This window comes from Akebia trifoliata, chromosome 7 (assembly GCF_017979445.1).
Source record: "Akebia trifoliata isolate Shusen 1 chromosome 7, ASM1797944v1, whole genome shotgun sequence".
Classification (NCBI taxonomy): Eukaryota; Viridiplantae; Streptophyta; class Magnoliopsida; order Ranunculales; family Lardizabalaceae; genus Akebia; species Akebia trifoliata.
The window spans coordinates 33,890,224-33,917,979 of record NC_141381.1 but is presented as its reverse complement, the minus strand read 5'-3'; the positions used below and the strand labels follow the sequence as shown (position 1 = coordinate 33,917,979).

The 27,756-nt window shown below is 35.5% G+C and overlaps 2 protein-coding genes across 11 annotated transcripts in view; both read left to right on the top strand.

Annotated features, from left to right (window-relative positions):
• The window catches only part of LOC147399321 (phosphomevalonate kinase, peroxisomal-like), a 28,053-nt gene extending 20,836 nt beyond the window's left edge, over positions 1 to 7,217 (top strand). For 2 of the 10 annotated variants that reach the window (XM_086448860.1, XM_086448868.1), the window contains 3 exons: positions 339 to 591; positions 5,405 to 6,681; positions 6,918 to 7,217. The gene's annotated coding sequence lies outside the window, so the exon portion shown is untranslated. Of the gene's footprint in view, positions 1 to 338; positions 745 to 5,404; positions 6,682 to 6,832 lie in introns of those variants that run through there. The other 8 variants (XM_086448854.1, XM_086448867.1, XM_086448855.1 and 5 more) reach the window with 7 other exon arrangements.
• A 958-nt stretch (positions 7,218 to 8,175) lies between these two features.
• On the top strand, positions 8,176 to 27,756 carry LOC147399320 (Cytochrome c oxidase biogenesis protein Cmc1-like protein). Its single transcript, XM_086446799.1, has 4 exons — positions 8,176 to 8,211; positions 10,181 to 10,193; positions 24,390 to 24,537; positions 27,572 to 27,756. Exons 1-4 carry the CDS (start codon positions 8,176 to 8,178, stop codon positions 27,645 to 27,647), a joined length of 273 nt encoding a protein of 90 aa, XP_086302925.1. The 3' UTR covers positions 27,648 to 27,756.

Below are 27,756 nucleotides of genomic sequence, written 5' to 3'. Positions count from 1 at the left end.
ATTAGTTTTAGCTAGATAAGAGTTTCCTAAAATTTGTCTTTTTTTAAGAATTGGAAAACCTTAGATTGTTTGTATAATTTATGAGGTTCGTATGTTTCTTGTGAATTATTTCATTTGTTCGAGAAATGCAAGTTTGTTAGTTGAAAATGTTACTGTGATAGTTATTTGGGTTTGACTATGGTTTGTCTTTTCATTTTTAATGTTTCTTCTAGAAAATGGGGTCTCCAATTAGATTTTGTGTTATAGATTCATCATTTTACTTTATTTTTTGGTTTTAAGACTGAAATTTTGAATTAAATTTTTTTAGTGATTTGGGTTTTGACAAATTGATTTTGTAGGTTTGGATTTCTGATGGTGGAGGGTGAGGATGCTTTGAAAGAGTTATTCTTTTAGATTTGTTAGGATTTATTTTTTAGAATTTTTGTAAGGATTACTTGTCAATTTTTAATTTTTATCTGGGAAGGCCCAGATTGTAATAGATTTAAGAAAGGAGGACAGTGAGACGTAATTGTCTTGGTCCCTCGGATTCGTACATTGAAATTGGTGTCGGTAGCTTAAGTCGATTCAGTCATCCCTCGTGTAGAACGGGAGGTAAGTTATTTCACCACAAATCCATTGTAAGTGGTTCCTTTTTTTACATGTTTGTATATGTTCCCAATTTTCACACTTTGGACGTATCACTTTTACATAAAAAATGCATTCCTACAGGGAGGACACACGATAAGATAAGGATTAGATTTTATCATTAATTCCTTGCCTTTTTAGGATTAAAAATTGACTCACATAAAATGTCCAATGTCTCAAATTAATTAAAATTCAGTAGACTAAAAATCGTGGGGTGATGTTATTGTTTAGTAGATAGTCATTAATAGTTAGTATGTGATGTGGTTAGTTGGTAGATATCAGTGCTTCGTTATTAGTGTGTAATAATTGTTTTAAAATTATGGTTAGAGGTAAATTGTTTATAATAAGAGGTAATTTTTACAAAGGGTTTATGCCTTGAGGCACGCTTTATTATGCAATGAGGCTTACATTTCAATAGTTATTGTGCATTATTGTTGCTATTTAGTTGGTAGTCGTTAATAGTTAGTGTGAAATGTAATTAGTTGGCAAATGTAAGTGTTTCATTTGGTTAGTAATAGTTGTTTTTACATTTTAGTAGATAGTCGTTAATAGTTAGTGTGAAATGTAGTTAATTGGTAGATGTAAGTGTCTTGTTTGTAGGTTTTACTTGTTTTTATATTTTTAATGATACATCCTACATTTTTACTGTTTAAACAATAAATAGTCGTTAATAGTTAGTATGTAATGTGGTTAGTTGGTAGATATTAGTGCTTCGTTATTAGTGTGTGATGATGATTTTAAAGTTATGGTTAGAGGTAGATTGTTAATAATAAGAGGTTTTTACAAAGGGTTTATGCCTCTTGAATTTTTTTTATATAGAAAAACTCTTTTTTTTTTTTTTTTTTTCTTTTTTTGTGTTTGATTCTTTTATTTTTTTGTTTTAATTATTCTCTAGTTTATAATAGGATCTAAAATACTAATCCTAGGCTAAGAATAGTTGTTTATTTGATGTTTGATACTCTATGAGTGATGATACATTCTACATTTTTAATATTTAATTTTTATTTGATGCTTAGAAGGTTTTACTTGTTTTTATATTTTTAATAATACATCCTACATTTTTAATGTTTAAAAAATCGTTTGGAGGTGTATAAGCCTTACTTTTTGTAATTGGTTAGGTGGTGTAAGAATCCAATTCTTTTGGGATTGGTTTAGTGTTGCCAAATTAGATTTTGTAGAAACTGTTTTATTAGTGCAAAAATTTAGACTTTTTGATCTATTATAGTGAGTTTAGATTTTGTGATTGTTTTGTGTGACACGAAAATTAGATTTCGTGTCACGAGTAATTATATATATATGGGTCTCGTTCGACGTGCGTCCTCCTCTCTCTTAAAAAAAAAAAACAGAGAGGGAGAACAACGAAACTCGATAGAACCTTTCTAACGGAACTCAATAGAACCCTCTCTCTCACTCTCACTCTACGACAGAACTCGAGAGAACCCTCTCTTTCACTCTCTCACGAAACCCTCGCGCTTTTGCTCTCTCATTCTCGCTCTCGCAACTACTTCTCACGAAACCATCTTTCTCTATACTGTCTGTCATGAAGAAATTTGAGGTTTAAACAATGCTCAAGTTTCTGAAACAATCTATTTTAACTACTCTGTTGTGGTTCATCAAGCATATGCTCATGATAATTGACAACGAGGAATTTTATGAGCAGGAGAAACCACTCTCTGGACGAAAGAGACTATCTGTAGATTTCATTCAACACAGGGGTAGGCCACACAATAAAGTGGTGGCAATGTTGGAGGGTATTATAATGCAGGGGACAATGTGAAGTTTGGGTTTCCAATGGCTTTCACAACCACTATGCTTTCATGGAGTGTGATTGAGTTTGGTGGGTTGATGAAGGGCAAGTTACAGAATGCAAGGGTGGTCATTCATTGGGCTACTGATTATCTCCTCAAAGCTACTGCCTATCTAGGCACCATTTTTGTTCAGGTTTGTTTTTGAGAAAGAGGGTTCTATCGAGTTCCGTCGAGAAAGAGTGAGAGAGAACGAGAGAGTTCTCCCTCTCTATTTTTTTTTTCTTTTGGGTTTTAAAGAGAGAGGGAGGACGCACTAATTATTGAAAAGTAGAAGGATGGCACAGTAATTAACTTAAAACTTTTAAATTATATGTTAAATCGTGTTTAAGTGAATCTTGTCCGTCCGATCTCTATATATCCGACGGCTCCAAATTGTTTGTTACGTTGTAGGGCGCCGAACGGGACCCTATATATATAGGGTGGGGTTTCTACGACCCCCATCGCGACACACGAAATCAACCGTTAGATTCGTGCTAGATCTACGGTCCAGATCGGGTGTAGCAACCATTCGAATGTAAAATAACGAATTTTTGTTATTTGCAAATGCCTCCCCGTAAACAAAAAGAAAAAACAGATTTGATTTCTTCTTCACTCTCATCTTCGTCTTCTTCCAAACTCTCTGCCCTGCGTTCGAAGACACAGACCTGAGATCTGAACCTTCGTCTTCTTCTTCACTCTCTTCCTCTTCGTCAGATCGATCTTCGACAGAGAGTTCTCCATCTTCGTCGTCTTCTTCCTTTTCAAACTCACATCTGCGACAATCATTCATCATCGTCTTCCTCATATCTCTCTCTCTCTCTAACTCGTTGCGAAGAGACGAAGAGCTCGGCCGAACCCCAGTTCGACAAAAACCCAACTCGGCATCCCTCCCTCTACTGGAAACGAAGACAGAACCTCCTCGAAGAAACCCAACTCGGCTTTGTCCTCATCTCTCTCTCTCTCTGTTTCTCTCCAACAGAAACCCTAAGGTAAACCCTTAAATTTTTTTTTTTTTCATTTGTTTTTTTTTTATGTATCGATTATGACGAATCATCGACAAATTTTATTTTGAAAGTTGTTTTGTTTCACTGATACTTTGTTTCACTGATATTGAGTTATTGTTGTGTGTTTCATTTTTCATTAATTAATGGTCTATGGATATTGAGTTAATTGCATCGCTTCCCTTCCGATGGTATATTATACGTACGGGTTTGTCTAGAATAAGCCCTTGGCAGCATGTCATGGATTAAAATCAAAATATCCAAGTATCCACGACATCGATATGACAGACATTTTGAAGGATTTGGTGGTGACTTAGGGCTTTCAACCTCTATTCTTTGATCCTCTATTCTTAGATTTTTCTACAACCGGATAACCGAGGTTGTAGAGATTTACCCAAATATCCGAGGTTGCACAGATTTCATATCACATAACTACTCCATCAAATCCAAATTCAATTAGAACTAAAACAACCAAGCACAAAAAAGTTAATAATTTATTTTTTCAATTCCCTCCACGCAGACTTGAATGTCATGGGTTTGACTTTCAAGTTACTATCTCATCATTATAACACTCTGTTCAAACAATTTCAGTAGTTGTTTACAATTAGGATTATGCTCGTATACAATCCAAAACCTAAAAATAAAAATCTAACAAACTTGAAAGTCATCGAAATAGAACTCTTTCTTTTTAATACTTAGTCTCCCCATGTAATTTTCATTTTGAAAATAATCCAACTACTTTCTTTAATTTTCTCATTCATTTGATATTTGTTGGAGCATATCATCCACTGGGTATGCAATTCATGGTCAAGTCATGTAATCTGTATTCTAGTACACCATTTATGCATAATCTGATAAGTAAACTCAAGGAAATCAGTTAATGTTAGAGACTGAAAATTCACTCACTCTATTTTCTGTGTTCAGTTATGAGAAATGTTGCCTCCACGCTCCATAAATGGTACAAGCCAAAAGGCTTGTTCAAACAATTTCAGTAGTTGTTTACAATTAGGATTATGCTCGTATACAATCCAAAACCTAAAAATAAAAATCTAACAAACTTGAAAGTCATCGAAATAGAACTCTTTCTTTTTAATACTTAGTCTCCCCATGTAATTTTCATTTTGAAAATAATCCAACTACTTTCTTTAATTTTCTCATTCATTTGATATTTGTTTGGAGCATATCATCCACTGGGTATGCAATTCATGGTCAAGTCATGTAATCTGTATTCTAGTACACCATTTATGCATAATCTGATAAGTAAAATCAAGGAAATCAGTTAATGTTAGAGACTGAAAATTCACTCACTCTATTTTCTGTGTTCAGTTATGAGAAATGTTGCCTCCACGCTCCATAAATGGTACAAGCCAAAAGGCTTGCACCCAAGACAAGCTCTGTTAACTAGACATTAGGTTCTTTCTCTTCAAACAACTTACCTTGATCGATGATTTAGGGTAATTTGAACATGGGATGAGATAATCCCTAATGCTCATCTGTATTAGCAGTTCTTTAAGAAAGCCATGCTACGTATAATGTTACTACCCACTACCAAGCCAAGATTGAACTTCCCCAAGTATCTCAAAATGGTTAACCAAGCCCTTCCATAATATCGTAAATCTTCTCTCCAAAGAAAAATCTCGTTTTTATATATTTTTTCTAGTCTTTCTGGAGAAATATTAGTCTTGTGTTTGGAAATAATAATTGTACATTTGAGGAAGAATTTAAAATATTACCTAACTTACGAGATTCGCCTGAACTTTCAAATTACAAAGAAGTCTTATTTTTAATAAGTAATAGGCAATGGAGGGTATGAAATAAATAGAGTGGCAACAACGGTATTCTAGCCGGAAAAAAAAAATAAAGAAATTAAATTTCTTTACAAGGATGTGCTTATTCATTTAAATTCTTTATTTATTATTCTTAGTTAGGCCTTCTAACCTCAATGTGGGAGAGTAAATTGGTGATTATTTTTTGTATGGGTTCTTCCAAAAGGCAAAGTTGATGGGGATGAGACCCAGACCTGCTCTGCAATATGCATGCCAAAGCAGAAAGACTGACTTAGATGTTGGATATGGTTTTCGGACTGTTTGTGTCAACTCCAGCAAACCCACCAACTCCTTGTGCCTTTCAGCGTTTCGCCCTGGTTGCATCAACTCCGGCAAACCCAACAACTCCCGTGCCTTTCAGCATTTCGCCATGTTTGTAGGGGCCCTTAATTAGGTTGCCCCCACCCTAAATGTGACCACTGCTCCCATTATTGTTTCCATAATTCGAGCCTGCTGTGACAGGTACATCTAATGTTCTAAAGGCGAGTTTCATGGCCAAAGTAAAGAAGGTTGTGGTTGTGTCATCTGTCGGTGCTGTTATGGTGAATCCAAGTTGGCCAAAAGATCAAGCCATGGACGAATCATGTTGGTCTGACAAGGAAGCTTGCAAGACAACTGGGGTAAGTAACTAGCAAAATAATTTTTAATGTTAGATTTTGAGTAAAATTGTCTATATTGAATGTCGACTACCCATTGTAAACCAATAATTTGAGTTTTACTGTCTCAAAAAATTCATTTATTACATGCCGTATAAAATTGTACTAGCCATTGCTTTTACAATATAATTCAAGTCCTTGGAGTCATTTAGTGCTCAAGGTCTTAGTTGCACGAAGTGGAATTGGGTGCGGAAGTGGGGAATCAGAACTATTTTAGGAAGTGGGACGAGGACCAGAACATATGATAGAAGGTTCATGCAACTAAGATCACGACATATAGTTTTCACAAGTTATTGTCAATATAAGGCAACGTGTCATTCAATTATCGCCTCCTTTCAAATGAGTTCATGTTGAGCTTCTAAAGGACTCAATTTTATCTAGATCTTGAAAAAACTGTATTATCTTTCTTGACTAAGTTTTGTATGTATCATAGTGTTTTAACGTTTTTTTTTTTATTAAGATTGACTAGATCACTGATTCCACATTCACTATTGCCAACTTTTACTTATAAATGGATTACATTGGAGGTTTGTGTTCTGTTTTATTTTAGATTCCCACGACCAATCTGATTCTATAGATAGGGTTGTTTCGTGTAAACTTTAACTTCCTTCTATTTGGAATTAGAACTGGTATTGCCTATCCAAAACGGAAGCAGAAAGTCAGGCTTTTGAGTATGCAAAGAGAAGTGAGCTCAATGTCGTAACAGTTTGTCCATCCCTTATCATCGGGCCAATGTTGCAATTCACAATGAATGCTAGTAGCTTGTTTCTTGTCAGACTTTTGAATGGTATTTCCTCCTACTATAGCTATCATTCTTATATATGTAGTTACATTGACGGATGTGGATATTTATTACTGTCAGCACCTTCATGTATCTATGTGACAACATCTCATGCTTTCTTATTGACTAACGTTTTCCTTTGATCTGCTGTTTGGAGTTTGACTGCATTCATTAGTGATGGACTGACTTCATTCTGACTCCTTCCAAATATGATCGCATGCCTTCATGTTGATAACTTGCAGAAAAGTTGCAGATAGGCCATGGGATCCTGCTAAGTGGAGTGAGATTGCTGATGTTGTAGCAGCACTTTCTATTCCAATTATAGCAAATGGTGATGAAGATTTGCTATGGCCTTGATGGGAAAGGTCACAAATTGTTTCCAGCCTTGTGACAACTCTCTAGGTTGTACGTTGTATATTAGTGAATGAGTGGTAACCAATTATAAAACAATACTTACGTTGGTTATGTAAATAGGATAAGAGATGATGTTGTTGGCCATTAGCAACACTTATGTTGGTTATATTGTTCATTTTTTATTTTTTATTTTTTGCATTCCTATAGTTTTTTTGTTTGAATCTGTAAAATAAGGAAAGTGGTTGCTTATTTTTCCATTGTAAAACTATTCTCTATAATTTAAGTTTTGGGAAGTTTTGGATTTTTGTACTTCCTAGTTTCTCATTAATTAGTCATGTGGTTATAGTTTTGTTCAGTTTTTGTATTTGCTCGAGATTCAATTCAAGTTGAAGAGTGCAATACATCTTTTGTTCCAACTCTCTCAGTGTTCTCTTGAGTTTAAAGAGTATTATTAAGTATTCCTTCTTTATTTCAATAAGTACTGTTATTAACACCCTCATTGGATTCTACATTGTTAACACCCTCAGAGATGTATTTCCCCCAAAACCACTAAGAGAAAAAGAATGGATAGATATTGCCCATAGTGTACGAGCAGTATGTTTTATTGTGAAGGAGACTGAACCCAAAGTGATTCTGAATGTGGTAAGCGATTGTGATGCTTTAGTGGATTAATGATTCAACTTACATACGTTATTAGGATACTACTAATTGGGTGACAGGAATCTGTTCTGATACTTCAATGTGCTGGTATGAGAATGTTCAAAGGGGAAAAATAGTTTACCGTCGCAAACCCTAGATTTTAGATGCTCGATCAGGTTCTCCGTCGCAAACCGTCGTCGTCATCGCCTCAATAGTTTACCATCTTTTAATAATAAGAAATTAAAGATAAAAAAAACTCATAATCTCAAAAATAAAAAATAAAAAAACAAAACTAAAAACCCTAGGAAGATTTAGAGATTGTCCTTGAACCTGAGAGTATTATTCGCAAATCGTCTGGAAAGCTTGGGAAGAACTGAGAACGAACAAACATGAGAGTGCTGAATTTACAGAAATAGAGAGAAGTTAATTTGCGTGGAGAATCAATATGCAGACGCTGTGAGAGTTGTCGAGAGAGAGAGGGAATGAGAGAGAGAGTGAGAGGGAGAGATGAGGAAGAATCGTCCTCGTTTCCTGCAGATCGAAGTGAGAAGATGAAGTCGATGTGTTTCGATGAGAAGAGGAGCTGAAATCGAATAAGGATTTACGGGGAGGTAGTTGTAAATATGTAAAACTCGTTTGTTTAAAGTCAGAAACGATCTGGACCGCAGATCTCGAATTAATCGGACGGCTTACACGATTTGTCGCGATGTGAGTCGCAATGTGTGTCGTAGGAACCCGACCCTATATATATATATATATATATAGGGTCCCTTTCAGCAACAAACATTTTGGCAAAACATTTTTCAAAACATGGGTTAGAGGTTTTGGAATGGGCTGATTTTTGATGAGCATGATCTCTATGGTGATAAGATCATCCTCATAAAAAATCAGCCCATTCCAAAACTTCTAACCCCATGTTTACAAGTTGGGAAATCGTGGACCGTCCATTTTTTGTAAGCCATTTTTGATGGGTAAGAGGTTTTGGAATGGGCTGATTTTTGGTGATGATGATCTCCTCACCGTAGAGATTATCCTCACCAAAAATCAGCCCATTCCAAAACCTCTAACCCATATTTTGAAAAATGTTTTGCCAAATGTTTTGTCAAAATGTTTGTTGTTGAACATTTATCCCATATATATATATAATATATATATATATGGGTCCCCCCCGTTCGGCACCCTAAGTTTTACCACACACTTTAACAAACGCGTTTTGTCCTACATGGGTTAGAAGTTTCGGAATGAGCTGATTTTTGGTGAGGATGATCTCTATGGTGAGGAGATCATCCTCACCAAAAATCAGCTCATTCCAAAACTTCTAACCCCATCAAAATTGATTTACAAAAAATGGACGGTCCACGATTTTTCAACGTGTAAACATGGGGCTAAACATCTCGGAATGGGCTGATTTTTGGGGAGGATGATCTTCTAATCAATAGAGATCATCCTCACCAAAAATCAGCTCATTCCAAAACTTCTAACCCATGTAGGACAAAAAACGTTTGTTAAAGTGTGTGGTAAAACTTAGGGTGCTGAACATTTCCTATATATATATATATAGGGAAATGTTCAGCACCCTAAGTTTTTACCACACACTTTAACAAACGTTTTTTGTCCTACATGGGTAGAAGTTTTGGAATGAGCTGATTTTTGGTGAGGATGATCTCTATGATTAGAAGATCATCCTCCCCAAAAATCAGCCCATTCCGAGATGTTTAGCCCCATGTTTACACGTTGAAAAATCGTGGACCGTCCATTTTTTGTAAATCAATTTTGATGGGGTTAGAAGTTTTGAATGAGCTGATTTTTGGTGAGGATGATCTCCTCACCATAGAGATCATCCTCACCAAAAATCAGCTCATTCCGAAACTTCTAATCCATGTAAGACAAAACGCGTTTGTTAAAGGTGTGGTAAAACTAAGGGTGGCGAACGGGACCCATATATAGATATATATATAGGGAAATGTTCAGCACCTAAGTTTTTACCACAAACTTTAACAAACGTTTTTTTGTCCTACATGGGTTATAAGTTTTGGAATGGGATGATTTTTTGGTGAGGATGATCTCTATGATTAGAAGATCATCCTCCCCAAAAATCAGCCCATTCTGAAATGTTTTAGCCCCATGTTTACACGTTGAAAAATCGTGGACCGTCCATTTTTTATAAACCATTTTTGATGGGGTTAGAAGTTTTGGAATGAGCTGATTTTTGGTGAGGATGATCTCCTCACCATAGAGATCATCCTCACCAAAAATCAGCCCATTCCAAAACTTCTAACCCATGTAAAAAAACACGTTTGTTAAAATGTGTGGTAAAGCTTAGGGTGCTGAACGGGGACCCATATATATATATATAGAGAGAGAAGAGAGAGAGAGGAGAGAGAGAGAGAGAAGAGAGAGAGAGAGAGAGAGAGACGAGGTGAAAGGGGGGTGAATCTCCATTTTGGTGAGTTAAATATGGCAAAATTCCGAGTTCCGTACTTTATTCAGTCTAATTCTCAAAACATGTTAGAAAGTTGAAGAAGGTAAGATCGAAACTCAAATCTCTTTGTTTCGACTCGTTTCCTATAAAAATTAATGATTTATTTTTTGTAAAATAAAATTATCAGTTAAAAGTTTTCGATTAAAGGGATTGGAAGTATTTCTAATATAGTCCTCAATAACCCAACTAAATAAGAGTAGGAGATAATGTCATGTGAACCAGTGACTAATGCAGTCTGGTTTGGGGTTCACATTTAATTTTTTTTTTTTTTTTTTAAAGTTTATTTGTGGGTATACATCTATATTTGCTGAATTCCACCAGCCAGTTTAGTGAGATTGGTATCTCAAGAAATTTGAAGGCATGCCTCTGTTGAGTCCTAACTCCTAACCCTTAAAGCAGTTCTGTTGTTAAATTGTTATTGGGGGAATTGATAATTAACTGGTGAGCTCTCATGTGATTCTGGGGTCCAACCCTATGTTTTGAACCTGATTATTTAGGGCTAATCTGGGTATCTTCTTATTATTATTGTAATTATTATTATTATTATTATTATTTGATGGGGTATCCAAACTTACGTTTGACTAGAGGGACCGGAATAGCCAGAGGCTGGGCCAAGGCGTGTGGGTCCGGCACTTGCAACGCCCGGCCATCAGATGCACTGGGTAAATGAGGGTGCATCCTCACGGGAAGCCCTGAGGAATTATTACTCATACTATCAAATTATTATTATTGATAATTCACTGCCCACCTGATACCAAAATCCCAACCCCATTTTGTTTGCATGGTTATCCAATAACAATCTCAAAAGGACTTGGACCTTTGCTTCTTCTATTAGCAGAGCTACTATTTTATGTGAACTCAACCGTGGATAGTATTTGATCCCAATTAGTAACATACTTTCCGACAAGACAAATATCTAGGGAGATTGATGAAGCCAAGATAATTGATTTATTTTCAGTTTTAATTTAATTTTCTTATTGCTTTCAAAAGCTTTTAATAGATTTGTCTTCAAAAACTTTGTTTCGTAAGTATTCTTCTAGTTATTTCTCCTTATCCCTCATCTCGGCGTCATCCGTTATTATTGGGGAGAACCCATTGTGATGTAGGATCATTAGGCGATAATACTTTTGAAGGGAATGAGAACTTAGCCAATAATTAGATTTTAAAAAAAAAATTCAGATTTTTAAAGTTAAAATTTTCGAATCAAGAACCTTTGTCGGTTTCTTGATTTGAGTTAACTAACTCCCAAACACCTCCGTTTATTCATTAGTTTGTGAGTGAAAATTTTGGCTTTCTATTTAAAAAACTTTCATAGGATCTTCCAAAAATAGCTCATGAACTTGACACCCCCATCAATAACAATGATTGTTTTTTTTTTTAAGGCCATGAATATTTACTTCTTCTTTAAAGAACTTTTTTTTTTTTTTTTTGATAAGTTTAAAGAACTTACCACCACTTACATAGATACATGTCCCTTAAAATTTTTGGTAAAACCAAGAATTAAATCTATACTTAGATCTTGTCAAGATCATTGGGAAAGACAATCATGACTCATGTGTACAAGTGCTTTTAAAAGCGTATCAAGCTTATGCCTCGAGGTTTTCCTTAGGGTGTGGCTCATTGAAAACGCCTTGAATCGCAAGGAAGAAACATAAAAACAGATGAGGCAAGTATAAAAAATGCATATCCTCAATGTGAGGCGTGCCAAGGCTTATTTAAGCCTTTTAGCTGAAGGCATACATTGCACATTAATTTTATTTTTTTTAAATATTTATTCTTTTTTTGTTTTCTTATTATATTTCTTTATTGTTGTTGACGTGCAAGATAATTATATAGTTTAGAAACAAACTCGGATATAAAGTAATAATATATGTAAAACAAATAAATTGTAGAATTAATTTGATTTATAGTAGCATTTAGTATTATGCAATGAAATTTATTGAAAAAACAATACTCAACTATATTTTTGCTATAAATATAAATGGTTATATATTGCAAAATTTCAATTATTCAAATATAAAATTTCGTTCTCATTGAAATATAAAATAAAAATAAATTATGATTAATATAGGGCATTAAAACTTGGATTTCGATATTTGAAACTTGAAACATGATCCATTAGCCAACCCCAAATATTTGATGGTGATGATTTAATTAAAAATTTAATGCTTGTGAGGTGTATACTTTATGCCTCTCAAGATGCTAGCCAGCAAAACGCCTTGCTTCATGTCTCAACATCTGAAAACATTGGTGTATACAACCCCATGTTATGCTCCCTCCCTTTAGGAAGTTAACACATGTGACATATTTGGACAACCAAGGGTGAGTTATTATTTTGGAAAGGCATCCCTTGATTACTTGAAGTGGGGAAAGATAGATAAAAGAGGTTTTTTCCATGGCATGAAGCCATACTAGTTTTGATACTTCTTTCTTGTCCTAATGTTTTTGCTTCAATACTCTCCTCCCATAATTACATAATATGGTTCATAAGGTTGATTGATTGATTGATCCCATGATACTTGGTGTGATTATATATATATATATAATAAAACACAACAATGGACCCCACTCAGCTACAATTTTGTTGGGTATAAATGTCCCTTCCTGTTATAGTTGAGTGGGGTCCACACTACTCCACGTTTCCTCTTCTCCCCCTTCAACTTTATTGTCTTTCTTTCATGCCCCCTCCTTCGTATTCAATAATATCCCCCTCTAACTTTACTAGCTTTCCTCTATTACCCCATTTTTTCCTTTAATTTGAATTCGACTTTTTTCAGTCCCCAAAGTCCTATTAAATACTTTATTAGTGAACCAATGAAATCCAGTTTTCCCATGCATTTTCAGCCCTTTGTTAGAATACCATTTGGATGCAAGACCTCTCTTATCTTCATCTTTGTAAAGTTTCCTTTAATTTTCTTACTCTAATTTTACGGAAGTGTATATGCCGATTAATTGAGGTTAGCATCTCCTTTAACCATAAACCACAATTGGATCTTCATATATTAATTTATGAAACTGGGTCCTCCACATTTCCTTTATCTCCTCATCCCTTATCAAGAATTAAATAGAGAAATATGACGACTAGTCTCTTTAGGTTAGCATCTCTTTTATCCATAAACCACAATGTGATCTTCATATATTAATTTCTAAGTCTTTGGTTTACTTTCTCATTCCTGCAAGTTTGTAAATATTTATCTTATCCTCTCTTGTTTATTGTATAAATTCATTATATCTCTTGTGTTTTGCCTCATTCTTTTCTTTGCTTCATTCTTTTTTGACGTTTTCTCTTTGCTTTATTTAGAGTCCTTTGACATGACCTCTTTCCTCAATGACCATCACTACACCATCAAGTTTTTTTTTTAGTGACATCCATTTAGGTTCTCCAAAAAGCCTGAACTCTGGTAGGTGCCGGAGACCTATGATCGGGGAGTGTCGAGAGGGCGATGATTAGCAGCAAGAGCAGCATTCGTTTCATGCCCACCATGGTTTGAAGTGTGGAAACTGTTTGATTGAGGCGGAGGCAGTTGAGCTTGGGTAGTTTGTTTCTGTTTCATTCATTATTCTAGTATAATATTTAGCTCTGGTTTCATCGGTAGTTTGGTTGCGGTCATGGTGTACTGCTTTGGAGGCTTGTGTTTCTATCAATCATTTGCATAGGAGATTCAGAGATTCTTGGTTGCTTTGCGGATTGGATAGTTGTCAATTTCTATCTTTTTGCTTCTTCTTATATATAGTTGGCCATCTCTTCACATGTCTCTGTCATTTCTATGTTTAAATTCCATTTTCCTTCCTTTAATTATTTGTCTCTAAAAGGTATCATTGTTCACTTTATTCTTGGGCATGCATCATTCAGGAAACTAACTGATGTTCTTGAGACTAACCCTTTCTTGGGTTAATCTTAAAGCATTTACATGTTGATTCTTTTTTTCTTTTTTTTTTGATGGGTAAGTTGGACTTGAACTCAACATGTTGATTCTTCCTTCTAAAAAGTAAACAAATCTATCTAAGGGTGTACTGCTTTGGAGGCTTGTGTTTCTATCAATCATTTGCATTGGAGATTCAGGGATTCTTGATTGCTTTGCGGATTGGATAGTTGTCAAATTTCTATCTTTTTGCTTCTTCTTATATATAGTTGGCCATCTCTTCACATGTCTCTGTCATTTCTATGTTTAAATTCCATTTTCCTTCCTTTAATTATTTGTCTCTAAAAGGTATCATTGTTCACTTTATTCTTGGGCATGCATCATTCAGGAAACTAACTGATGTTCTTGAGACTAACCCTTTCTTGGGTTAATCTTAAAGCATTTACATGTTGATTCTTTTTTTCTTTTTTTTTGATGGGTAAGTTGGACTTGAACTCAACATGTTGATTCTTCCTTCTAAAAAGTAAACAAATCTATCTAGATTCTACAAAATTATCACATGAAGGTCACTACATGACTATTACTCTTATTAAGGTATGTATTTGCCAATACAAGATCTATATGTCATGTCAAACTCAAGGATTACAACCTTCATCTAATTTCTTTTTCCTCATCCTTTGATTCCTCTATTGTCCTTCTCTACATCCCATTTAAGTACCTCTTACAAATTCTTCCTACATTTGGAATTTTTTAACAATCCATCTTTTTTTTTTTCAAACATAATTTCTTAATAGTCTCATTTAATCCTCTTGGGATGTACAATTGAAAATTACATTCACCATCTCCTCTCTTAAGAATTTAAATGACAAAAGCCAATTATTTACGTTCTTAACACCTATTACACTTCCTTAAATCATATCTACTACTGTACCTACTGAATGTTTAGTATGTTTATTTATTTTTCAGAAAGTCGTCACCCCCTCTCTCTCTCTCTGACTCAAGAAATAACTCATAATTCATTAGATACTTTTTATGAATATCAACTAAGTATCGTAAGTATACTGATCCTTGTTATTCAATCATTTGATAACATCATTCTTTGATAAATGATCACTATGAGTCAAACTCAATAGAATTTGATCAATCCTTTTTATTTTTTGTCGTTAAGGTGGAGAATTGAACCAAGTATTCCCTTTCTTTATCATCAATCGAATCACTGTTCGCGACCTAGGATTCTATTTTATCACCAATCTAATCACAGTTCACTTTTTTTTTCTTTCTTATCAATGAATAAATCTCTTTTCTAAGACGACTTAGATGTCTTGTGTTACTCGAAGAAGTGATTTGATTGATGGATTTGGTATGATACTTATGAGATCGATGAGATTGATATGCAAATATTTCTTCTTAGAACGTTTTGATTTAAGCCCATAAGCAGTTGAAGTAGTTGGGAAATAATAAAAAATGATATTTATTGTAATCGATTAGTTAACATGTTGGTTACCTGTATTCTGAAACACGGAAAAAAATCATTGGCTTATCAAGTTATCTATCGAGCCTTGGCAAAGATTCAACAAAAGACAGAAACAGGTTGTGGTATTCCTAAGAATATAGCTCCATGAGCAAAGGTGCCTATCATGATGAATCTTGCAATGTATTGGTGGTAAGTATATAATGCAGCTTGAGTTGTAAAGTCTTGTGCTATGAATGCATAAGCAGGTAAAGAATACATGTGTTGAGCTACCAAAGAAGTAACAACCCCTAAAGAGGCTAGAGCAAGGCCTAATTGAAAATGAATTGAATTATTGATTGTGTCATAAAAACCCTTATGTCCACACCCTAATCGAACCCCCCAGAGGAATATGTGCTTCTAAAAGATCTTTCATATTATGCTCAATCTCGAAGTTAGTTCTATACATGTGACCCATCAAGAAAAAGGCTACATCCAGTATCAGACCAATGATTTAAGCCATACAGCCAAGTTTTTTTATTTTTATGAATGACCCAATTTTTTTTCTTCTAGTGTGGAAACCCAGGACCAAAAGTAGTAGGATTGATTCTCATAATAGAAAAATAATCAAGTGAAATATGTTGAATTTTTTACTCAAATTGAATCGAAAAATGTCCGATAGCATAGTAAGTTGATCGGTTAATTCAATAAAATAAGTTTGGGAGTTCCTTTATTTCCACAAGCCCCAGCAAATTGCAAAAGGTGTTAAAGTCCAAAGAATCCTTACCTTGTTTCCATGAAATGGGGTCCAACCAAACAAGAGAAAAGCAAACGAAAGCGGTTGGCACCAAGGAACCTTAAAAAGAGAGAAGAAATGGGACCAAATTTGATAAAACAACTTGCAATGGATGAAAATATGACTAACCGACTCGCCACTCGATTTACACAAGCAATAATAGTCAATCAACACAAGATTTTTACGCTAAAGGACATTGACTGTGGGGAGTCTCTTTAAGGCTGTTAACCAAAGGGGAAATGACACTTTGGTTGGCACCTTAAAGTCCCAAATAAAATAAGGAAAACAAACCTCTTGGTTGCCTTCAAGAAGGGAATAGAGAGATTTGACAGAAAAATGACCATCTATACTACATTTCCAAATCTAGTGATCTACCCCATCAATCGAAGGGCTCGTTAAGGCTAACAAGTCTAAGATAGAGATTGCGTATTCGATTTCCCAATCATTCAATCTTCTTCTAAAGCCCAAATCCCAGGAATCACCCCTTTCGTTCGGGACTAAGAAGGTAGAAATCGACATTCTTTTCCTTGTGGAAATAGAGTACAAGCCTCGAAACAAACTCTGCAACGGAATATCACTAGACCAACAATCTTCCCAAAAGAGAATATGGTCTCCTCTCCCAACCTCCAAGCGAACATGTTCACCCAAGTTACTTTCCTCTCTCAAAATGCTTTTCCACACTCCACAACTGAATGACACGTTGCTAGGTAAACTACTCCACCCTCCTGCATCCTCCCCAAATTTCACTACCACGATATTCCTCCAAAGCTCCTCTTTCTCCACCCCAAAGCGCCAACACCACTTTCCCACCTAAGGTTTATTCACAGGCCTAAATCTCCTAAGGCCAAGACCTCCTAGCTTCTTAGGGCGACACTAATTTTCAATTCACCAGATGAAACCTTTTATTACCCAATCTATCATTCCACAAGAAATCTCTAACCAACTTTTCAAGCTCCAACTCAATCTTCCTTGGAAGCGCAAACAAGGAGAGGAAGTGAATCGGAATACTAGACATCATGCTTCTAATAAAGGTCATCTACCCCCTTTTAGACAAATATCTAGCTTTCCACACACTAAGCGTCTTTTTCACCCTTTCAATCATGACCTGTCAAGCTGACAAGGATCTGTGAGTTGCTCCCAAAGGGAGGACCAAGTAGATACAAGGCAAGGATCTAACACCACAACCCAAGAAATCAGCCCAAGCTTCAATATCAAGAACTTCCCCTACAACATAAAGATTGCTCTTTCTCAGATTAATGGGTAAACCGGGCATTACATCAAACCAGCAAAGGAGGCCCTTGAGGAAACAAACCGGACTAGTCTTGGCGTCCAAAAAACTAACGTATCATCTGTAAATTGGAGGTGGGAGACTTGCGGGCGATCAGTAGCAACACCAAAATCAGACAACACTCCCAAGTTGGTAGCACGATGAAACATTCTACCTAAGGCTTCAACCACAATATTGAAGAGAAAGGGGGATAGTGGTCATCTTGTCTCAAACCTCTAGAATTTCTATAGAAACTAGCCGGAGTCCCATTAACCAAGATAGAAAAAGAAGTAGAAGAAACGCTCTTTCTCATCCAATTAATCCACTTCTCTCCAAACCCCATTTGGTACATAAGGTTCGAAAGAAAGCTCCAATTAACATGATCATAAGCATTCTCGATGTCGACTTTACAAATAAGCTCCGCTTTGCCCAAGCTTTTCCTAGAGTCTATACACTCATTGGCCACCAAAATACCATTCAAAATTTGTCTACCTTTGATGAAAGCTCCTTGTTCATTGCTAATAATTTTAGAAATCACTACTTCAAGTCTCAAGGCAAGAACCTTAGATAAGATCTTATAGGTGGACGAAATAAGACTAATAGGCCTGAAATCTCTCAATTCCTTTGCCCCTTCTTTCTTCGGAATCAAAGTAATGAAAGTCGAATTTGAGCTATGGTCCAAAAAGCCTTCGTCATAGAAATCTCTAATAGCCTTTTGCACAAATCCTCCTTCACCACATCCCAACAAACTTTGTAGAATCCCAATTTGAAATCGTCGGGACCAGGAGCTTTGTCACTAGGCATGCTAATGATGGTTTGAAGAACCTCATCCTCTCCAATCATTTTTTTGAGCCAAGCCTTATTGATCTCGGAAATGTTTTCAAAACCTAAATGATATAGGACATCTACAAGAGGAAGACTAAATTTTTTAGACCGAGTTGACTAAGTCAAACCTTGTCAACTAGGGTTTGACCAGCCTGGTTCGGGTTGACCCGTTTGGGTCAATGCTCAACCCAATTTTGATTATAGTCATATGTCTTTGGGTTATTTCAGTTTTAAGTTATTTAGAAGTTGGTTAGTTTCTATTTCAACTTTAGGAAATTTCTATTTTGTTTAGTTTCTAATTTGTTTTCTAGTTTCTATTTTTGTTATAATTTCGTTTTTATTCTTTAGGTTATTATTAGAAGTGCTTAGAAGTATCGAAATTGAGTTCTAATAAGATTAGAAGGTTAGTAATATATTATGGATAGATTAGAAAGCTACTTTTTAGTAGTTTAGAATGTTTCTAAGTTATGTTGAAGTTATCTATATAAGGAGCTTCAAAAATGAAATTTGATAGATCAATTCAATTTAAAACATATCAATTCAATTATGTTTTCTCTTAATTACTTTTTAGCTTTATGCTTTATATTTTTTTTTCAAGCTATTACTTGTTTATCAATTGAATCTATTGATTCAAATTGATTTTGTGTGTTCCATTGAACACAATCTCTTAATTCTTTTCGAATCTATTGATTCACATGCTTCTGCTACGTCACTAAATTATCCAACAAGGCCCTCTTGTCGTACTCCGTCGAATGAAGGTTTTAATGATAATCCACATTTGAATTTCTAATACTCTCTTCATCCTCAAGCAATCTACCCTCCACTAGGATCTTCCCAATGAAATTCCTTCTCTTGTTAGAATTAGCAACCCAATGGAAAAATTTTGTGGTGTTGTCTCCTTCCTTCAACCACCACACTTTAGACTTTTGTTTCCAATTGATTTCTTCTAAAAGTGCCACTTGTTGGAATTTGGCTTTGAAATTACATTGGTGGACTTTTTTCACATCGTCAAGGACACCCAACTCCTCTTCCTCCTTGTCCAAAGTATCAATATTATCTAGCAGGACTTTCTTCCTAACCTCGTTCCTACCAAAACACTCACGATTCTAAACTTTCAACTTCTCCTTCAACTCCTTAAGCTTCTTTCTAAAAATCACTCCCGGTCTACCAAACACTTCGAAGCTAAGTCACCACGATCTAATCATCTTAAGGAAACCTTCGTTCTCCAACCACATATTCTCAAAACGGAAGGGAGTTTGACGCCTAAGGTCGAGCCCCGCCTTAAGAAGAATGGGAGAGTGATCCGACACAGGTCTGGGAGTAATCGTCTGGAGGATAGAGCCGAAAAGATCTTCCCACGAAGGGCTAAGAAGAAATATGTCCATCCTGGACAAAGTAGGATTATCTTGATTGTTGGACCAAGTAAACCGCCCTCCCTCCATGGGTAAGTTGATTAGTTCATTGCTATTGACAAAATCGACAAACTTTCTCATACTAGAGGCATAAGGGTGACCCCCGCTCCTTTCATGAGAAAATTGGATGGCATTAAAATGTCCTCCAATACACCAAGGTCTCCCCCAAATTTGATTGTGATCCCAAGGTCTAATAGAGCCATACACCTTAGATAAAACCCACATCTCATTTAACCCTAAGCAATTACACAGGATAGAACTAGAAAAAGTCCCAACTAGATGACCCGTAACCTTTAAAAATCTAGTGTCCCACATAATGATAATACCTCATGCAAAACCCATTGCTAGAAGAGCCACCCATCTAACTAAACTCCCACCCCAAATCTCATACATGGTCAAGTCATTAACAAGATTCATCTTTGATTCTTGAAGAATGACATGTGGATTTTGATACTTAACTATTTACTTCACTGATGCTCTTTTCTGCCTATTCCCCAAGCCTCTGACATTCCAAGACAATATCTTAATTATCATCAGAAACCATTTGACTTCTTGCTCTTCAGCTACTACTACCAGATTTTAAAGGGAAATCATTAACATCTTTCTGTAAAATTTCCACCTCCTTAGATCTTTTACCTCTTCCTCTACCATACTTCAAAACTTCATCGACTACTCCTAGAGTAATCTTGTTAAGGAACTCCAAATTTGTACCTCCTTGTCTCTGCTCTGCAGAAAGCCTATCCCCATCCCCAACCTTAAAGCAATCTTGTTTTTGAAGGTCTACTGGAAGAGAAATGTTATCGTCCAATACTTCGCTAACACACGTGTTGGCTTCTCTAAGAACAATCTCACCGAAGTCCTTCCTCTTTCCCAGAACATATTTGATCAACATTTCTGCTCCTTTGAACTTATCGCACTTTGCCACTCCCACAACCACACCTATGTCTAGCACATGATCAAGAAGCCACCTCAACATTTCCCCAAACAAAATGTCTTTCCTAATCATGCTACCAGCTCCATGCTTGATTTCCACATCTCTACTAAACTCTTCTAGAGTTTCTCTATCATTATAGACAATCCTCCCATATTATTGAAAATGGAAGGATTTTTTTTTACATCCCATCTATTTTCATTGTTCAACTCTTTGACAACATGAAAAAATCAAAAGCTCTGCCCTCCCTCTCTATCCAAGGGATGAGAGGGTAAAGGCCCTTGGTTTGGTGTCCCCTCTGATCAATAATTGAGGCCTTTCGCTTTGGTCCTTTATCCTTGAGTGACACTTGGTAGCCCTAGTGGATTGGTTCGACCCTCATATTACATTGACCCTGACGGAACGGAATGAAACTTAAGAACACCGATTTTCAAGCTAATGGAGAACCTTAGGTAATGACGTATTCAACACTTCGCTAGCAGCTCTACAGGTTGATTTCCTGAGAGCAAGAGCAGAAACAAGCGCATATAGTCTTTGAACGCTTTGGAAAGGGAGCTCAAGTTCAGGGTGCAAGGCGAGCAAGGAGCGAATGGAAACTCCCTTAAAGGTGCAAGTGGAGCTTCAAGTCTCCGGTCGCAATCAGGCTGGCAAACTCACACCTCGAATAGAAAGCGAGTGAAACAACTGCATAAACAAACCAAGCTTGACTCGGAAGCATGGTTTCTCTTTGAATCGGAAGCATGATTTTTTGTGAGAATGATCTCTATGGTGAGGAGATCATTCTAAAAGAGATCATTCTCACAAAAAATCAGCCCATTCTGAAACTTCTAAACTCAGTTTACAATCTGAAGAAACATGAACTGTCAATTATTTGTAAACCACTTTTGATGGGGATAGAAGTTTCAAAATAGGCTATTTTTTGGGAGGATGATCTCCTCACAATAGAGATCATAATGCGGAACGAAAACCAAGTCAACGGTTTAGGGTTCTGACGAAAAATTTGTAATTGCTTAGGTTTGCAATTATTTGAGTCTAGATTTATCGTTTTATCGTTTGGGGTTATTTTAGATAGTTATTTATTTAGTTTTCTGTTTTATGACTTTAATTTTATGTTTTTAGGTTTATTTTGATGTTTTATTGGCCCATGATCTTAGTATAATATTTAGGGGCAGTTTAGTAACTTTAGTTTGTCTTTTATTTAAGTTTATTAGGGTTGGAAAATTAGGAGAGAGAAAGTTATGAAAATTAGGTTATTTATTTGGTATTTTTGTTTGATTAGGATTCTTGGATTTATTTTCTTTATATATAGATTGTATGAGTTTTTTTTTTTTTAATGAAGAAAATTGATGAATAAAAAATGAGTTTCTTTCATGGAGTGAAGTGAGTTCTCCACCATTCTTGGTGTGATTCTAAGAAATCTTTAGTGTGATTCCAAGATACTGTCTTTTCTATCATCTTCTCATCTTTCCATTTTTTTTATTTGTTATTGATTTTCTTGAAATCTTGAATCCATCAAGAATCCTCTTTTCTTGATTTTTTGTTAATCCTTGTTGTTATTGATTCTTGAAAATTACAAATCTCAACCATTAATCCTTTCTCCATTCTCTTTACCTTCAATCATTACCCTATAAACCTTAACACTTAATCTTTTCCTTACCCTATAAACCTTAGCCTTTAACCCTTTTCTCTATCCTACAATAATTGAGAAAAAATTCATTTTACCTTTTGGGTTTACCCAAGCCCATTCTGAAATTTCTAACCCATATTTTGAAAAAATGTTTGGAACAATGTTTGGTTCTCTTTAAGGCCTCCGAACGCGCCTCTATATATATATATATATAAATATATATACACTAGTGGATGCTCGTGCCTACGGCACGTGTGTGACACGTGCACATACACGTTGAATATTCCTCTGTTGTTGAAAATTAGATATAAAAAAAGTATATTTGTCGGTCCTATAAAAAAATTTCAGTCAAAGTACGATTTTGTAAAAATTCTTAGGATAAATTGAGATCGTGAAATTGCAATCATATCGAGATTATCAAATTAAATTATTTTTTTTACATCATAAATTTGGCTTCGATGTCTCAAAATCTTGTAAATTTTGCCAACAAATCTTAGTGCCTAAATGGAGGACTAATTTGACTCCCCAGGTGTTGAAGGAGACCATCAATGCTTTGTTGAATGTGCATCGAAAAGCTTCTCACAACACTTGATTAAAGTGATGCATATTAGTAGAATGAAAATGTAACTTAAGTTCACTAAAATGAAGAGAAAAAAAAAACATGTGAAGAGTTTGGATTCATGTTACCTTAGGCTTCAAGAAGTTAACCTCGAATGACAAAGACAAATAAAATTTGCACAAATCAAATGAAAAATTGAAATGCGAGCGAAAAATACAATATAGAAAAAATACAATAAACCTTTACTTGAAACTTTAGAGAGAACTTTTTGAAGAACAAACTGAGGACCCAAATCCTGGGTTGGAGTCTTATCCACAGCACTTGATCCTTAGAGCCAATCATTATGGATGATTTAGAATTTTTTTCCTTTGAAGAAGTGATCAAATCTGATGGAGTTTGAATAGATTGTATTTTTTTTTCTTTTGTGGGTTCTCTATTGTTCCAGATTTTTTTTCTAGGGAGGGAGAGAGAGAGAGAGAGTAGGTAGTTTCAATTTTCAAATAGTTGAGTTGGTTTATGGTGGTGGTTTCAAGTAATTTTGTTTGTGTGTGTGTGTTTGTGGGAGTGCTCCTAACCATTGGATTTTCACAACTCCATCTAACACCATGGATTGTGTTTATGACTAGGACAAAAACCCTGTTTTGTATAATAGATTTTTTTCCCTAGAGAAGAGAGAGAGGGTAGTTTCAATTTTCAAATAGTTGAGTTGGTTTATGGTGGTGGTTTCAAGTAGGTTTTTTTTGTGTGTGTGTGTATGTGTTTGTGGGAGTGCTCCCAACCATTGGATTTTCACAACTCCATCTAACACCGTGGATTGTGTTTATGACTGAGACAAAAACCTGTTTTGTATAATAGATATATGTGTGTGTGTGTTAACTTCTCAATTCGCATTGCATGCATCAATTCCCCCTCCTTACCTTTCAAAGTTCCTTTATTCCTTACATCCTTAGGTTAGCTTCTTTAGCTGCAGTGCTGCACCACCAACTAGAGGCATGTTGGTTCTAGTGGATGAACAAGTTCTTAATTTTAGTAGTTGCTTAAAATCAAACAATTTATTGAATGGTTAGGATTGTACTGTCCATGTGGATTTTCAGCTAACATCGATCCAGGTTTGATTAATCTTTACACCACTAGAGGCATATTGCTTCAATGGGATGCTCTAGTCCATAATTTTAATGGTTGCTCAAAATCAAACAATACATTGGATGGTTAGGGTGGTACTGTACATATGGATTTTTAGCTAACATCGCTCCAGGGGGTACTCTATCACTTAGAATGGGTTTTGGTTATACACAGAGCAATCCACTATATGATTGACCAAAATACATGCTATGGAGTTCCACATTCTTGATCAAAAATTGTAGAATGAGAGAGAATTTTACTTCTAAAGGGCACGTTAATTTTTAATACTAATGCTACTGCAAGATACACATATATCATCGAATTTGTTGCCATTAATCTCTTCTAGCCATGTAAACTACATAGACATTTAATGAATGAACTCTCCAGCTTTACGCAGCAAAATGAAGCAGAAGGCACTGAAAGAATGTGATCATTACACTTCAAAGTATGCTGAATGTGCTGCAGGAAGAACACTATCGATTGTCTGGCAGTGTCGAAAACAGGCAAAAGAGTTAAATGATTGCCTTCATCAATAGTAAGTTTTATTACGTGCATAGCTTTCTTGTTCCCATTATATGATGTTGATCTTTCTTTTAATCCGTCCATTACTGATATTGGTGTGTGCTTGTGTGTTTGTAGGTAAACCTTTAACCCACATACTTCGATATATCAACAAACACACATATACTTGTCTTTTTTTTTGTTTTTTTTGATAAGTGTAATATATTGATAAAAGAGAGAAAACAAAATACAAGGAGGCCGAGATAGCCTCTAAAAGCAACAAAACAAGGAAAAATAAAAAGTCAATGATCACATAAAGAGTTCCATCTAAACACAAAAGTCGTCAAAAGTGATCCCTGGAAAATCTGTGTTTTGTTTTGACCAAAGGTACAACAGACCCAATATCTCTAGGAAATCGCCGTGAGAGCTTCTTCTCTTACTATGGAACACCTTGTTATTTCTCTCGATCCATACCCCCCAAGCAATAGCTGAGGGAAGCATCACCCAAAGGAATATTTTCTGGTGGAAAAGGCATTATTGTCCCACTCTTCTAACAACGAGGAGAACTTACGAGGAAAGACCCAGTTAATTCGAAATAGATCAAGGAAAAATGACCAAATATTATAAGAGTAAGGGCAATGAATTAAAATATGATCAACAGATTTCCCATCTAACAGACAAAGGGGGCAACAATTTGGAGTGATCCAACCCCGAACAATCAAGTTATTTATCGTAAGAATTCTCCCAAGGGAAACCAACCAAACAAAAAAGCAGATTTAGAGGGAACTGATTTGTATTTTATGTTCTTATGTTCCCTTTTATGCAATCTCTTCCACATGTTCTATTTCCTTGAACTACAACCAATTTGGTTTTGAGTAGGGGCTTCTTCAATAGCTATTGACTGTTTTCTCTCATTAGCTTCTTTATTTGTGTACCATTGAATTATGCAGTTTATCTCCAGTTTCTATAATTTTTAATAGATACCATAAACTCTTTGTATTAAAAATAAATAAATAAATGAAAGGGGCATTGGTTAAAAAAAAGTAAAAATCTTGGATTGTACACATCAATGTTTTGGCTGTAACTTTTCAACGTAGGAGACATGATTGTTTGTGGTCTCTATGCATTTACTTTGTCCAAGGTATTGCACAATCTCTCTTGGACAGAGAATGGTTTTTTTTATTTATACCTTTTTTTGGCTAGTATTATTTCTTTATTTGTCACTGGTCTCACATTACTTCTTCTGGAAGATTCTGTTCTGAGCAATAACTATGTTCTATGCTTGTTAATGTAAATGATTCAATTTTTAAAAGATACCAGTCCCTACATGATGGAATTGTATTTGTGGATGAAGATTACATGGAGCACTTCATGTCCTCATTCATATCTTTTTGTTGCTTCTTTCTTCACTGCCTCTAGATTGTTCTAATCTTAGCTTTATTGTCATTAGTCACTACTATTTGTTTCCATTTTCTGCATTTTGGCATTATTCCTCTCTATGTAGGAAGGGGTATTCAGAGTTAATACTTCAAACCTTGCCTATTAGGGTCGTCCACTCTTTTGGTCTTAGACTCTTAGGACTCTTATACCCAGTTTATGTAAACTGAATCCTTCGTTGCTCAAGGCGTTTGGTTTGGTCCAAGATGCATCATCTCATACTCTTTACATTTGTCTTTTTTCTCCTCCATATCAAGTGCAGTATTCCGTTTTTCAATAAATTGCGTAATAAACTTGCAGAAAACAAAAAGATCTATACGTTGTTTAAAGTTTTGCACCTTCTTCAAATGTTTTGGACAAGACAGGAATGACACATTATTGAATATTGCAGGAATATTTCAGAATTTCTCAGTTTAAGACATTGTAGACATGAAACCCTTCAATCTTTTGTCCTTGGACGAAATCATAGCCAAAATCCTGGCTTCTAGTATTATTCTTCTCCATAATTGGACACCATCAAAGTGTGTTCGTTTAAAGAAAGGCAAATCTTAGATGGGATTATGATTAATCTCAGTGTATCGACTTGAGATCTAGACCTAATCAATTAGGGGTGGTCTGCTAGATAGATTTGGAAAAAACAATCAACAATATTAATTGGGGCTTATTGAAATATCTTCTTGATCACATGGGATTTGGTGTAGATGGATGAGCTAGATCAAGTCTGATTGGTTTCTTTAGGAGCTCCTGAGACCTTTGGCAAAGTGATCCCCTAGCTATTGCCATATCTTTTCAACATCATTGTTGAGGCTCTATATCTGTGGCAAAATTGGCAAGCTATCTGGTTTCATTGCAGGAAAGGAGGGTCTAATGGTGTCTCATCTCCAATTCACTGACAATACTCTGGTGGTTCTAGATGCCTCTATGAGTGTAAGGTTAGGTTTTGTAGCAGCTTCTTGTGTTGTTTTGAGTTGTTTCAGGGATAGCCATCCATCCAGAAGTGTAGGATATTTGGTGTTGGCCCAATTCAAAATTTGGACTTTTTGATCGGAGCAACAGGTTCATTCAGGTCATTTCCTGCCTCCTATCTTGGTTTTCCCTTGGGGGTGCCTTACAAGATGAAGAAATTTGGGATCCAGTTACTGAAAGAGTTGTTTGCAAACTAAGGTCGTACTCAAATGTTTCTGTTCAAAAGGGGTAATGTGACCTCAATCAAAAGTATTTTGGAGAAAATTAATGCCTACTTTCTTGCTCTCTTTTTTATGCCTAGATTATTAGACTCAAAGCTTAACTAGTTATTTTGCGATTTTTTGGTGGAATGACAAAGAATGGTAACCATAAATTCCATATGGTAAACTGGAAGACCATCTGCTCTTCTAAGATACAAGGGGGGCTTGTTCACTAGTCATTGGATTACATCTCAACAGAACATATATATGATGAAAATACAGAACCTTGAATAACCTTGTGCTTTTGCTTGTGCTTTGATTAAATTGTTTAGAAATAAGAGAAAAAAAGTGTTCTCTCATGCTTTGGAGGATTAGTAAAATTCTGCAAAGAAAGTAATGTTAGCATTCTAAATTATGAAGAATATAAAACAACTTACGTCTTACATCTTTCTTTCATCCCTGCAGCACAAATGATTCCGTCTTGGAAGAAATGAAGAAACAATACATGCGTCAAGACAGCAAAGAATCTCTAAATATCTAATTCATCTCTTTGACAACACTCTAAATTGATGGAAGAGCTGTTATTGGGAACACCAGTGACATTTTATGCATTGTAGTAGTGAAAACCATGATGTCTTTTGAAGATTTTC